Source organism: Sphaeramia orbicularis, chromosome 15, assembly GCF_902148855.1.
Source record: "Sphaeramia orbicularis chromosome 15, fSphaOr1.1, whole genome shotgun sequence".
NCBI lineage: Eukaryota > Metazoa > Chordata > Actinopteri > Kurtiformes > Apogonidae > Sphaeramia > Sphaeramia orbicularis.
In genome coordinates this window covers 6840011-6854560 of record NC_043971.1, presented here as the reverse complement: position 1 = coordinate 6854560, position 14550 = coordinate 6840011, and the positions used below count along the sequence as shown (strand labels likewise).

The 14550-nt window shown below is 36.5% G+C and overlaps 1 protein-coding gene across 2 annotated transcripts in view; it reads right to left on the bottom strand.

Moving 5' to 3' along the window:
* Positions 1–770: 770 nt before the first annotated feature.
* vwc2 (von Willebrand factor C domain containing 2) overlaps positions 771–14550 on the bottom strand; it is a 116242-nt gene continuing 102462 nt past the window's right edge. For both annotated transcript variants that reach the window (XM_030156809.1, XM_030156810.1), the window contains exon 4: positions 771–1607. In XM_030156809.1, coding sequence (XP_030012669.1) covers positions 1456–1607 — 152 coding nt within the window. In that variant the 3' untranslated portion in view covers positions 771–1455. The remainder of the gene's footprint in view (positions 1608–14550) is intronic.

Below are 14550 nucleotides of genomic sequence, written 5' to 3'. Positions count from 1 at the left end.
AATAATGCAAATTAACCACTGTTGGAGTTAATCATTGACATATGCCAGGATGAAAAAATCTAATAATATTTGATCCACTTTTTATGTAGTATATTGAAAAAAATAAATTTTTTGTGTTTTTTGCATCCAAAAAAATGGTTTGTTTACATTACAAACACGGCGTTTAAAGTGTTAAAAAATGTGACAATTTTTGAGTATTTGGTATTTTTATTTACGGCTCAAGTTGATGAAATAGGAAAAAGTGGAAAAGAATTAAAAACAAACTGTATGAAAATTTTTTGAACATTATTCCACAAGTGTGCCAAAAAGGCACACTTGGTGCTTAGTAAGGGCCTTGCTGGACGGGATACAAGAGCGTTAAGTGTGATAAGATATTTGGACTAGAAATGAGAAAAATACACTTGGTAAGATTTGGATTTTTGCAGTGTATTGCCGTTGCAGGTGAAGCCACAGTATTACTAAATAACTTGATAGTGTGTTAAATATTTAGCAGTTCTCATCTCAGAACGAACCTGAACCTTCAAAAATAAAAACGCTTACATGTGAACACCGAGTTTGTTCAAGTTTGTCAAAGTCAGGAGTTGCCTGTAGTATTAGCGCCAAATAATTAATTCCAAAGAAAAGAAAGTAGGTTTGATCTGAGAACCGCAGCCTCATTTGATGATACAAGTAAATCTGTGAACATTTTATTTATTTGGGGAGAAAAAAAAAGAAAAGAAAACACCACCAAGTGCTCTTCTCAACAACAACAAAAACATGAAGGCTGAAAGTACCATTGGAGCGTTTACGGAGCACAGATCGGCATTTATTTGAAACATGAACACAGTAACAAGAGAAATACAAAAAAAGCACTTTCAAATCAAAACACATTGGAACATCCAGAAAGATAAAAGAAATCTGGGAACAGTCACATCCACTTCAGTTTCCTACTGTTGTCTCCTTGTTGTTTCTAACTCTGCACTTGATCCGTCACAGCCACATCTTTACTCGGTGTCTTAAAGCGGAGTCTAGTCTGCACTTTGGTGGTAGAGGAACGAACAGGTGTCAGAATATGAGACGACACCACGCGTCCCGACATTGAGGTTTTCACCTTCAAAGACAGCTGTGTGTGTTCTATACATTCTGTTGTTTTATTGACCTCTGGTCCAATACATTGCTTATTAAAATACAGAGCCTATAAAAAATACTTCTTTCACTAGTTCAGCATTAATGACTCCTATATTTGTAAGATATTCATAAATAATTTAATACATAGATAAATAGATATTCTGTATGTGGATTATAAATCTTCATAAAAGCCGTTTTTTTCAGTAATACTGGAGTGACTATAAATGCTGAAATTCTGGAGGGCTGCTGTCCGACCCTGATGTCCAGTAGACTGGGTGAAAGGCTCAGAGTTTACATGCGGGTTTGGCGCTGGTGTTGTGGGCCAACGTCCCTGCGGCTATGCCAGTCTTAGCTGCGCTGGCACTCGTTCTTGCTGCAGGTGGCTTGTCGCTCAATCTGCCACGTACCCTCCTCGTATGTGCAGTAGCAGATTGTGCACTCATCAATCTTCACCTCGCGGCCGGCTGGTATCACTGCGGTGTCCGCGTAACAGTTTGGCCCTGTGGGTGAAAAGCAGAGAGTCAGGAAGGGCAAAGCCAAACACAAATGGAACTGTTTCAAAGTGGATTTTAGCCCCATAACAATCGCTTTTCTTTTCTTTTTTTTTTTACTTTGTCATTGGCGTGCCCGAATAAAAACGCCTGTAGTGGATGAGCTGCAAGGCCACACACTGTAAAAAATGAGTGTAGAATTAACACCAAAAAGTTGCAAAATTTCAACATAAAAAAACTGTAAGTGACAACACAATGCAAAGTTTTTTATTTGAAAAGATTTTTCAAATATACCCAATATACCCACCCTGTATATATATATATATATATATATATAGTTATAAAAAAGTAAACATTTAACAATGTAACGTTTTAAATTTGTAAATTAATGGGTTGGTACAGTTGGTAGAGCGGCGCGTCCAATAACCAAAGGGTTGGTGGTTCGAATCCTGGCTCTGACTGTCCATATGTTAAAGTGTCCATGGAAGACACTGAACCCTAAACTGGTCCCAGTTGGACCTGGTGGATTTGGAAAGTGCTTTGGACACCATGAAGGTGGAGAAAATGTGCTAAATAAATGCAGTCCATTTACCATTGAAATCCAGTGTTAAATCGATACGTTTAAAATGTTAAATCTACATGTTTAAAATGTTAAATCTACATGTTACTCCGTAAATATGTTTACAGTTGGATGTGTTTTTTACAGTATTGTTCTAGTAACCACAGCCACCAGTTTTTTTCTGTAAAAACAACAGGATTTTTTTTACAGTGCAGTATGAAGCCACTGTTCTACTGTCTTTTAATTGTTTTTCAACTTCTTTTAAACTTTCACTAGTGTGCTGACCTGTGGGGATCCCCGGGTTCTAGATGTGGTCATTTTTATGCTGTTGTGTATTCGTGCATGCTGCACAGCATTTGTCCACCAGTAACTGCCAAAGCATTCTGGCTATAGCAACATAATTGTAAGGCTACTGTATTGCAAAATTACTAATATCTCCCAAAATATTGGTCCTATCAACTTGCCGTTTTCACTAGTCTGTTCCATGACCAAAAATACAAAAGTCTGACAAACTGCAGCAGTCAGCTCTGTACGGATTTTGTGTGAATCCCCGGACACACACATACATAGAGGTTACTTGGCTTTTGTAATATAGATGATACTTTTACACGGTTTATACAGTATCTCTGACTTCTATTTTGATTGTACATTTTAATCTTTTATACTTGCACTCTGAGAGGCCACTCTGTAATAATTCCTATGTACCTGAATGTGTACAAATGGCAAATGAAACTATCTATCTTATACAAAAAGACAGAACATGGTGAAAGTATTTCAACCCGATCTTTGCCGAGACAAAGGAATACACAGCGAGGGAAGCTTCGGTCAACAAAGACAATGGCAGTACAGGAAGAACTCGTTATTGTACCATCCATCACGCCTCCCAAAGGCCTCTATGAACGAAGACTTTGACAAAGCACAGTCACACAAAACAGTTACTGAACTATAGCATCCACAGATAACACAATAACATGATACCAGCGCTCAATTATTGTGGGAAAACACTAGGCTGCAAAGATGAAAGAGAAAAAAAGATATTCACCTCGACATTTAGTTGCATTAACCCATAAAGACCCAGTGCTACATGATTAAAACTGTGAATGTCACTCTATAGAAGTGAAGCCCCACCTGTTCCACTGTGCCCTATGGGACCGAACGTCGCTCAGTAGAGAAAAACAAAGAATTTTTTGCACATATGATGGTATATGTGACTTTAAATCACAGGTGTCAAACGTGCGGCCTGGGGGCCAAATCCGGCCCGCCAAAGGGTCCAGTCCGGCCCTTTGGATGCATGTGTGAAATGCAAAAATTACAGTAAGACATTAACAATTCTTTTAGTTCAGGTTCCACATTCAGACCGTTTCAATCTCAAGTGGGCAGGACCAGTAAAATACTTTCATAATAACATAGAAATAATGACAACTCCAAATGTTTCTCTTTGTAAATGTAAATACTTTCATGTATTTACACTGAAACAAAGTATAATTTTGCAAGAGAAATGTGAATAACCTAAAATGTCTTAAGAAAACTAAGTGCAATTTTAACAATATTCTGCCCGTTATTAAATGTTTTGTGTATTTGTAGATCCACTGTGATCTGTGCGTTATAATGTACATGTGGAAATGATAAACTGAGGCAGAATATTGTTAAAATTACACTTATTTTTCAGTTTGTTCATGTTATTCACATTGTCTGAAAGGATAGTTTGCAGATGTAAACCTGTTCGTAATGTAAATTAACTTTTTTCGCTCTAAAACATAGAGAAAAGTTGACATTATTTACATATTATTATGTTATTATTTTACTGGTTCAGCCCACTTCAGATCAAATTTAGCTGAATCTGGCTCCTGAACTAAAATGAGTTTGACACCCCTGCTTTAAAAGATGACTTTACATGTCAAGACAGTTGCATTTTAAGGTAAGATGGCAAAGTAACGTCTAGTTTTGTGTTAAATAACTGAATCGACTCGATCTCTTGTGGCCTGTACATATCACCAACACTTACTCTGATCTTAACTTGTTCTTAATTACTTTTTACTGTGCTCTTACTCTTTTATTGTTGTGTTGTAAATAGGGATGCACCGATACCACTTTTTTCCAGACCGAGTACAAGTACAAGTACTTACATTTGAGTACTTGCTGATACCTTGTACTGATATGAGTACTTAATAATACCATTACAGTTCTTAGTTACTTTTGAAAATGTGCTTTATTGTCGTTGTCATTAGTCTGACTGGAACAAAGTGCTGCTACTTACACTAGCAGCATTGTACCCGTGGTGCCATTGTACGATAGCATGATAAGTAGAAGTTGTCTGCCACCACTATCTGCAGACTGCAATACAATTTTTTTTTTCTGAAATAAGCTCCAATGGGGCATAACAGGAAGGGATGGACATCACCTCTCTGTATTTAACTATTTGCTTTGATGAAGAACCTTGAGTAGATGAGGAACTGTCATATTTGTGTTTTTCTCTCCATTTGATGCAACTAGTATTGTATAAACTGAACACAAACACACAGTAAAGAAGAGACATTTACTGGCACTGAACATAGGCTGTATGTAAGAAGAGGACAAAGCTACTCTGATGTCACTAGTTTTTTTATGTTTGTTTTTTTGTTATTTATTTGAATTGATTATTCATTCATTCATTTTCTGAACCCGCTTTATCCTCACTAGGGTCACGGGGGTCGCTGGAGCCTATCCCAGCTACTTACAGGTGAAGGCGGGATATTTTGCCAGTTCATCGCAGGGCTGACATATAGAGACACGTTCACATTCACAGCTATGGGCAATTTAGATTAACCAGTTAACCTATCAGTGCATGTCTTTGGATGGTGGGAGTACCCGGAGAGAACCCACGCAGACACAGGGAGAACATGCAAACTCCACACAAAAAGGTCCCACCCCCATCGACTGGTGTTGGAATCAAACCCAGGACCTTCTTGCTGTGAGGCACGAGCGCTAACCACTGCACCACCGTGTCGCCCTTGAATTAATTAATTAATTTATTTTATTTTATTTTTATTTATTTATTTTTTGGACTATTGATTTGAAGCCAGGAGTTTGAGTTTTTGGGTGTCATCATATTGGTTTATGAAGCCAGGAGAAGAAAAAAGCAAAGCTCCAGGGACATGAGGCATGAATGAGCTAATGCTAACGTCAAAGTCATCTGAAGATCTTATTAATGTAATTTATTAACCACAACTACAGTCTGGAAAAAAATCTGTTTCAGTCAGTAAACAGAAGCTCCAAAAATCTGATTCTGTAAAAAAAAAAAAAAAACAATACAGCAGAAACCAGCTGTTCCGTTAGGCCTTAAATACTATTAGTGGGCCCATAATTTCAAGATTATTCAAGCACACACATAACACAAATGACCATCCCCCCATTCCCATCAATCTATCATTATTATTATCATCAGGCAAAGTAATTATAATTTAAGGGGAACTGAAATCTACAAGAAAATGAAGTGTAGAACAAACATAAAAAGCCAGTGTATCTCTGTTAGAGGGGTACATCTGTGGAATACTCTGGAGCAAAACTTAAAAATGTCTTCTTCAATCTGTGCATTTAAAAGGATGTATAAATCCACTATAATAACAAAATATAGAACATTACAGTATGCATAAAATAAGATATTATAGTTAATTGGTTATCATGATAAGAAGATACTATCATATTTATTGATCATTGTATTTGGAGTAAATATTTAAAGTGGATATATATATATATATATATATATATATATATATATATATATATATATATATATATATATATATATATATATATATATATGTATGTATTATAGTTTATATTAAAAACAGTTGATGATTGCAAATCTGATTGTGCGTATATGAATGGTTTTTATGGATGTTTTGTGTTATTGTAAAAAAAAAAAAAATATATATATATATATATATATATATACAGAGGAAAATGTGTGTTAACAAAGCAAAGGTAGCGGATCCAGTTTGATTATTAGTTTGTAAAAAGGGGGTGGGAGTCAGTAACTTATACTTCTTCCCACTCCTTTTCGAGCACAAATAATTGTATTTATTTATTTGTTTTAACCATGTTGTATGATTCTTTGTTATCTGATGATTCTATGTGCTCGAAATAAACTACTACTACTACTACTATTATTATGCAAAATAGTTACTCCAGTAATTGCAATATGGTGATGTGCACTAATCTGCTACTAACGTAAGGACTTGGATGCCTATGATGTGTGTAAATGACTACAGCAGAACAAAAATCACACCCAAGCAGATGGAAAAAATCCTCCTGATGTTGGTGTTGGAATGGTCTGAAAGGAGAAGAAAAGCTTGTTATTGAGGTCATCATGGTTGATTTTTTTCCGCTGCTCTTTCAGACCAACCAAGGTCATTGTTCAATGTGTAAAATCCAGTAAGAGGGACAACACTCCTGAAAGTCACGTATTGTACAGCTCGAAGGATGGTCTTTCATTTAAAAGTGGCAGAAATCAGAGACTTTCTCAACGCAGGTGAACTTCGGTCCTGTACGTCTGTTACGACAAAACAGAGCTCGTACTGTTGAGCCTGTTAACCTGATTAATCACATTAGATTTGGTGAAAATAGCAGGTGCATTAATGCAGTGACTCACGTTTGATATATTCTCCCTCATGACTAACATTTTATCACAAGAAGCAGATGAATTAAAATGACTGTGTATGCAAAGGAAAACTAAAGCGTTTAGATGTCAGTCTGTACTGAGGTATATTACATCACCGTATGTCAGGCTGGTGTTAATTTACAGCAATTATCTACTCTGTTTATTAGATAGATAGATAGATAGATAGATAGATAGATAGATAGATAGATAGATAGATAGATAGATAGATAGATAGATAGATAGATAGATAGATAGATAGATAGATAGATAGATAGATAGATAGATAGATAGATAGATAGATAGATAGATATCTCCAAATAACTGACTCATAGTACAGTATAAAACCAACACATTGTCCATTTCATTCATCATATATCCTGTCAGTGTGAGCAGCTTATCGTGGTCATTCAGGCATATGTGTGTGCACTTAACACATAACATAACAAACAAACAAACAAACAAACAAATAAATAAATAAATCAAACACACTGGTAAGTAAGTCAACAGGGACTCTATAGGCTCTTCAAACCCACTCCTACCCTGACTCATTTAACAGCCTGATGGCAGAGGGAATAAATGAGTTTGAGTGTGTGTTTGTTCTCCTCTGAGGCCCATAATAACACGTCCCTGACGGCATTAAACTAAATCTGTCTTTCAGGACATGGTCTGCTTGGATTCAGATTCTTCTGGTTTTCCGGACAACCTGCTTCTCCCACAAATAATTCAAGTCCTTTAGTTGGAGCAGACCTTAATGCTGTACAAGACATGAATGAGGACTGATATTATTTATGTGAATGCATTATGGGAGCAAGGTTATTATCGTTAACAAAAACTAACGAATTGACGAATACTAGAATTGTAAAAACATTTTTGCTAACTGAAATAAATAAAAACTGTTATTAAAAGAAAAAGACGATAACTGAAATTGTATTGTGTGTTTACAAAACTAACTAAAACGTATAAACATTATGGATAAAATTCCATTCGTTTTCATCTTTGTCAGTGTCAGGTTGATATGAAAGCGATTTATTTCCCTCAAGCAATTTTAGCTGTCAGCACCATACGACACTTAACAGTTCGTCATTTCTCATCACTTGTCATTTAGAGTTGTCTTCTTGTCCCCACTCTACCTGGAAACATGGAGACTAAAGTTGGGAGAAAGCAGCAGAGTCCTGTCTGGGATTTATGTGAATACGACAACGAAAAAGATAAAAGATATGAAAAAACTAGTGCTGGGCAACAACTGAAATTCTCAATCGCAATTAATCACATGGATTTCTGTGATTAATCATGATTAGTCGCATAGTTATATGCGGGGGGGGGGGGGTTACCGGCATCAAGTGATCATTAAGTGATACTTCAGACTGGAAGTACTCCGGTGATAAAAATAATTCCACATTGCAGTTCTTCCAAACAACTGTGTCCTTCTCAACCCCACCATCTGAAGACATTTAAAATGAAAATGTCCATGGAAAAGACTGGTACTTTTCTCCATGTTTATGTCCCCACCAGTTTATTTCCGGTTGTGAGTGATTGACAGGAGTCTTCAGCCCACCCAAAATGCTGTCATTGGTTGAAACACATGATGACGCAGGTTGGTAAACCAACCCTGATCAACATCCCCCTGTTCCTGTGACCCATGGTTTACCTACATGTATTCACAGAGCAAGAGCAACGGACTTTCAAAATAATATGTGATGTTCAGTTGTTAAAAGCCAGCAAAGGGGGCCCTCTAGTGGTCGGAATAAGTTACACTAACATATGTTGTGTACTTGTGGTGTTATCGTAGTCAGTTCAGACATAAGAAGGAACAAACAGAGACATTTCTTTCACTCTATTTGTATGGCCCCAAAAACGTAGTATTTTATGTTTTATGAGTATTTTATGTTCAGTTGTTGTAAGAATGAATAGTATAAAATATCTCTGATGTGAACCTTTGTTGCTGGATAAAAAGACGTTGTAAGTCTTAAGTAAATCTATGAATGCTAATCGTTAGCGTGTCTATGAATTTTCCCATTCAAGTTAGCAACGAGCTAGCGATCTTTTTCCCATTCATTTGAATGTATAATGCCATGTAAATGTACTAAGCCAATGAACATAACTGAGACAAATTTTGTATGTATGTTGCAGTTTTACAGTGAGTTTCAAGTAAAAGATTTGGAGAGAAGTTTTTGGCATCCGGCTTTTCTTGTTAAACCTGTTGTCTATCTGCCGAGCTAATCACTACACGCACACAAGCAGGGGCAGAATAATATGAGTTACAATAAAACGGCATTAGCATGAGATAAAAAAAAAAAAAAAAAATTGTCTGCGTTATTTAATGAATGCATTAACGCGGTAATAATGCATTAACTTGCCCAGCCCTAGAAAAAACTAAAACTAATACAAAAACTAAGCATTTAGCAAAAACAAAAACTAATAAAAAAAAAATAGCAAACCTGCTTTAAAAACTAATTAAAACTAACTGATTAAGAGAAAAAAAAAGTCTAAACTAAATAAACCTAACTATAATGAAAAATCCCAAACTATTAAAACCTTGTATGGGAGTTGGTGTTTAGCAGGGTTTCTTCTTCTTCTCCTTGGGTCCAGATTATTGAGGTAAAAGCCTAACCACAGACTCCCAGACCTTCCTCCATGTGGTTGCCAACCAGTCCACAGACATAATCCCCCCCCCCACTCTGCCCATGTCCTCCTCCTATCAGGAAGGCGTCCAGGAGGCATGGTAACCAGACGAAGCGCCGTCTCCTCTTGTTGTGGAGGAGCTCTACTCTAAGCCCCTCCTGGACGACCCATCTCCTCAGCCTATCTCTACAGGGAGCCCGGCCACCCTGCAGAAGGAAAGTGATTTCCACGGCGATTTCACTCATTTAGTCCTTACCCACAGATGATGAGGCAAGGAATGCAGATCAGCCAGTAAAACAGCAGCTAATCCTTCTGGCTCACACTCCTCTTCATCACTGCCTTCGTCTGCCCTTTCTCACTTGTTTGGTAATGACCCTTGGGCATCCAATTACAATTTCTGTGATACTCATATATTACATTACATTTCCAATGTGAACGGTGTCAGCTAGAAGTGCATTTTTAAGTGTTGGAAATTTATAACATGAGCCAGGTGACAACAGAGGTATTACCATAAACATATTTAATCTGTATTTGCAGAATTTGCCCTGGGAATTTTTGGTCTAAACAGCAAAATTCAGAAAAACCTGTGGAAATTCTCTGTCATTTGAGGTGGGTGGAATCTGCCCTTTCTTGTAAAATAATAAATGCACATAGAGGAAAAGGAAACCACTTTTGTAACCCGTAAAGACCCAGTGTTACTTTTGTCAGTTCCCAAATGAATTTTTCCTCTTTAATCTCCTAAAACCCAGGAAATGTCAGCAGAGTACAAAGTTTTTTTGTTTTTTATTAAATAAGTGCCTATATTGGAAACATCATGATGCAACAGTTTTTTCAGATGCTGTTTTTAAAATTTTTATGGAGTGTTCTTTGTGGTGGACAGTTTTCTTTTCTTTTTTTTGTATAAAGTTGTGAAACTCTTGTCCACAAATGTGGACAGAAAACCCATAGCTGAGTCTGAGGAGGCTATTTAACCTTTCTTCAGTGATTGATCACCATTTATTATAACATTATCCTCTGTATTTGGTGTTTTTTTAGAGAAAATTAGGCATTTTCCTGTATTTAATTCGCTGATCACTGTGGATGTTCATAAAAGCTCAGAGTAAAGTTTAGGGTTATTATATCAGAGAAAACTGGATGCAGAGTTTCCATAGCTGAGCCCATAAAGACCCAGTGCTACTTTTGTAACAGTTCCCAAATGAATTATTATCTCGCCTCCTTGGAATTTAAATGGTGTTGCCTCTTGTTTGTTCAGTATTAATTGTCAGCCTTGGAAATCCAAGCTGGACTGACTATACATATCCTGACCAAGGAAAATCAAATTCTCCCTTTGTGTAGTAATCTACAACTGGATTTACTGCCTCCGTCCACAATAATATACATTACATAGACTAAATGTAGTCTAAAATTGACATTTATTTGCATCAGACAGTGACGATTCCTCACAGATTGCAAGGGAAGTTCAGCTTCCCCTAAAATTACGAAAATTAAATGGTCAAATATGTTCGGTTGTGTTGACAATTCATTGACTCCAAATGTGTAAGAACACGTTCATCTCACAGACGAGTTCGTTCAGAATCAGCTTTATCACAAATCAACGGACGCGATGTTGTTCACTTCTCATACATTCCCGTTGTGCTGTTTTCTCATTCGATCTCTGCTCAGTGCATTTGTCCGTGCATGGACGCTCAGCGTCCATGCACTTCAATGGGACTGAGTGGAACAGTTTTTTTCATTGCCTCAAAACTGGACGGTAATTGGATAAATGCCACGATGTTGTCCCGCCCCCGGACACTCGGCGTCTCTGGGGGTGAATGGAGCTGTGGGCGGAGCTCGGCTGGGCTGGACGCTGGGCTTCCATGTGCCAATTGGAGGATCAGTTGAAAGGCTGAATCCCGTTTGATTGACAGCTATTTTCAGATCTACTCCTTCACTGACACAGTTCAGTTTTATACCGTCGCACATTCTGCTGTGAAATCAAGAGAGAAACCACTACCAAATTACTTGTTCATTTCTTGCACTGTAAATAAAACACACTCATTGTACTTCCTTGTTTCAATTTAACATAATTTCAACGTTTTCTTGTTTAGTTGGTACGATAAGGTCACTGACCATTTTCTTAAAAAGGAACGGAGGGCCGAATTTATGTTTAAATAACTTGACTTTATTTTAAATGTAAGCCGACAATGAACTTCCCCTGTCTGAAAGACGAGCAGCCGCCACTGGCATCATAGTACAGCAAACTATTACATGATCAAAAACAAATTAATTTTAGCAAAACAAAAAAAAGTCTCTGTTTTGAGTGTCTGGGGTCATCAGAAATGTGTGATGTTAAAATAAGGTCACGAGCCAAAAAAGGTTGGGAACCACTGGTATAATTCCATTTAAAAAAGCAACATATCACTCTTTTAAGTTAAGTGTTGAAGTGTATTCTTCATATTACATAGATTTTGCCAGAGATCTACTGTAGGTCCTACACACACTTATACACCATGAAGACGTATATATTGTATAGATCTGACATGTTTGTTGTTATTTCACACAGACATATATAGGAGCTCTGAATGTCTGGGGTCGCCAGAAGTTTGTGATGTTAAAATGGGGTCATGAGCCAAAAAAAAGTTGGGAACCATTGCCTTAGGGTTACATGTGGAACGGAATGTGATGCCCTGACCAGGCTTCAGGACGTGATCAAAGTTTGGAGCGAAAATGTGCAGAACTCGTCTCATCTCTAGGGGCACTAACTCATCCCCAGCCCCGAGCAGACACTCCTCTAAGAACCAAGGCTTAGGCTCGGAGATTCTCATCTCAGCTGCTTCAAACTCAGCTCCAAACAGCCCAGAACAGTCTGGAGGGTTGGAGCTGTTTGGCCTTTCTCTGAATGTATCAAAGCGTTTTTCCTCCAAAATGTATTACACATTTGGTTTTACAGTAACACTGCCAAGAAGCAATTTATCAAACCATACAGTTCTGTAGTCTTTGATAGGAGTGAACAGTTTTACAGTAAAAACCCACAAATATACCGTAGTTTTTTGTGGAAAACTATTTAAATTAACTGCCAGCCCTTTTAAAAGTATTGTATCATAGCACAAAACAGCAGCAAATTAAACTTTAGCAGTAAGTTAATTTCAGAGTAAATGAACGGTAACCCTGCAGGAAAACTAGATGCATGTTTAATGATTAATGCCTCAACCACACATCTGTTACAGTTGTTTTTTTGTGGATGGTTGTACATCTGTCTTTAGTGAACACAAAAACTCATTAAAACATCAACTATTTTTTTCTATTCTTCTTCAATTTCACTCATGACCAAAACCCAATTTAGCAAAAAAACAAACACGAAACTGAAATGAAAAACAACAACACTAAATTAAATAAAAATGAAAACTGATAAAACCCTTAAAATGAACAGAACTCTGGCATTTACCTTCATGAATAGTTTATCTAACCTTTTAAATAACAGAAATGGTACTTTGTCTTCTGTTTCATCACAATATATCCAGAATCCCTTTCTCACTTGTTTGGTAATGACCCTTTGGCATCCAGTTACAACCCCTGTGATACTCATATATAATGTTATATTTCCAATGTGAAGGGTGTCAGATAGAAGTACATTTTTAAGTGTTGGAAAATTACAACATGAGCCAGGTGACAACAGAGGCATTTCCATAAACATATTTAATCTGTGTTGGTAGAATTTGCACTGGGAAATTTTTGTCAAAACAGCAAAATTCAGAAAAACCTTTGGAAATGTAAAATTTGCCCTTTTCTTGCAAAAGAATAAATGCACATAGAGGAAAAGGAAACCACGTTTGTAACCCATTAAGACGCGGTGTTACTTTTGTGTCAGTTCCCAAATGAATTTTTCCTCTCTATTTCACCTTTCTTAAGTGATTTATCACCAATTATTATAACATTATCCTCTGTATTTTGTGATTTTTAATTTTTTTTTTTTTTTTTTTTGTTAAACTCATGTATTTTCCCGTATTTAATTCACTGATCATTGTAGATGTTCATTAAAGCTCACAGTAAAATTAGATAGACAGACAGACAGACAGACAGACAGACAGACAGACAGACAGACAGACAGACAGACAGACAGATAGATAGATAGATAGATAGATAGATAGATAGATAGATAGATAGATAGATAGATAGATAGATAGATAGATAGATAGATAGATAGATAGATGTACTTTATTAACCCCCTAGGGGAAATTCAGAATACAAAATGCGGTCACCGCTCCACAAACACAGCCATACCTCATCAACACTCAATGAATAAATAAATGCAGAGTATAAGTAGCTGTGAATAACTTAGATTAAAAAGAAGTAGACTTAAAAGACAAGATGTGTTTTCTACCTATCACATAAAAGCATAAAAACATAAAAGCATAGAAACATATATATCGGCTAAAATTTGCTTAGAGGTCTTATTTATGTCTTTGTGCATAAGAAATCAATCTAAGTGAATCCCCAAAGGAACTTTGTGTTGGTAAATGCAAGTTCTGCAAATTTACAGGATTTCAGTTCTGTTCAACATGTTGATGCTCATATGAACTATGTTTTCAGCTCAAAAATGTCCAATTTCATCACAATTAATGCTATATTTTCATGTCACAAATGGCCAAGTTATATTTGAACTGAATTTACCTGAAAAACAAATATTCTATTCTTTTAGATTCCCCAGTTTTTCTTACAAGATTCTATCCTACATATCACATGTTTTATTTTTACAGGTTCAATCTGGAGTATGGTGCTGATCCATCCTGCTTATGTTACGCCGATACATACATGAAGAATGTCACATGTCACTGTTTAAATCAACAGTTTTCTAATAATAAGCATTTTTATAAAGAAATAACAATTCTATATTGTTATTTCCTCTTTAGTATGATGATAAACTACACAAATAATTCTGATCCTAGTTTTTGCACAGGGATCATTTGTGAAAACAGTGACATGGCTGCTGAGCATCAGTATGATGGGATCCACAACAACCATGTCACATCCGTCCACTGACACGTTTTGTGTTTTTGTGTCAGCTGTTATTGTTTTAGATCCACAATACTAACATTTATGAATAAGAGGAGAATTAGCAATAGTAAGTCTATAAGTTTATTACTAATAAAGTA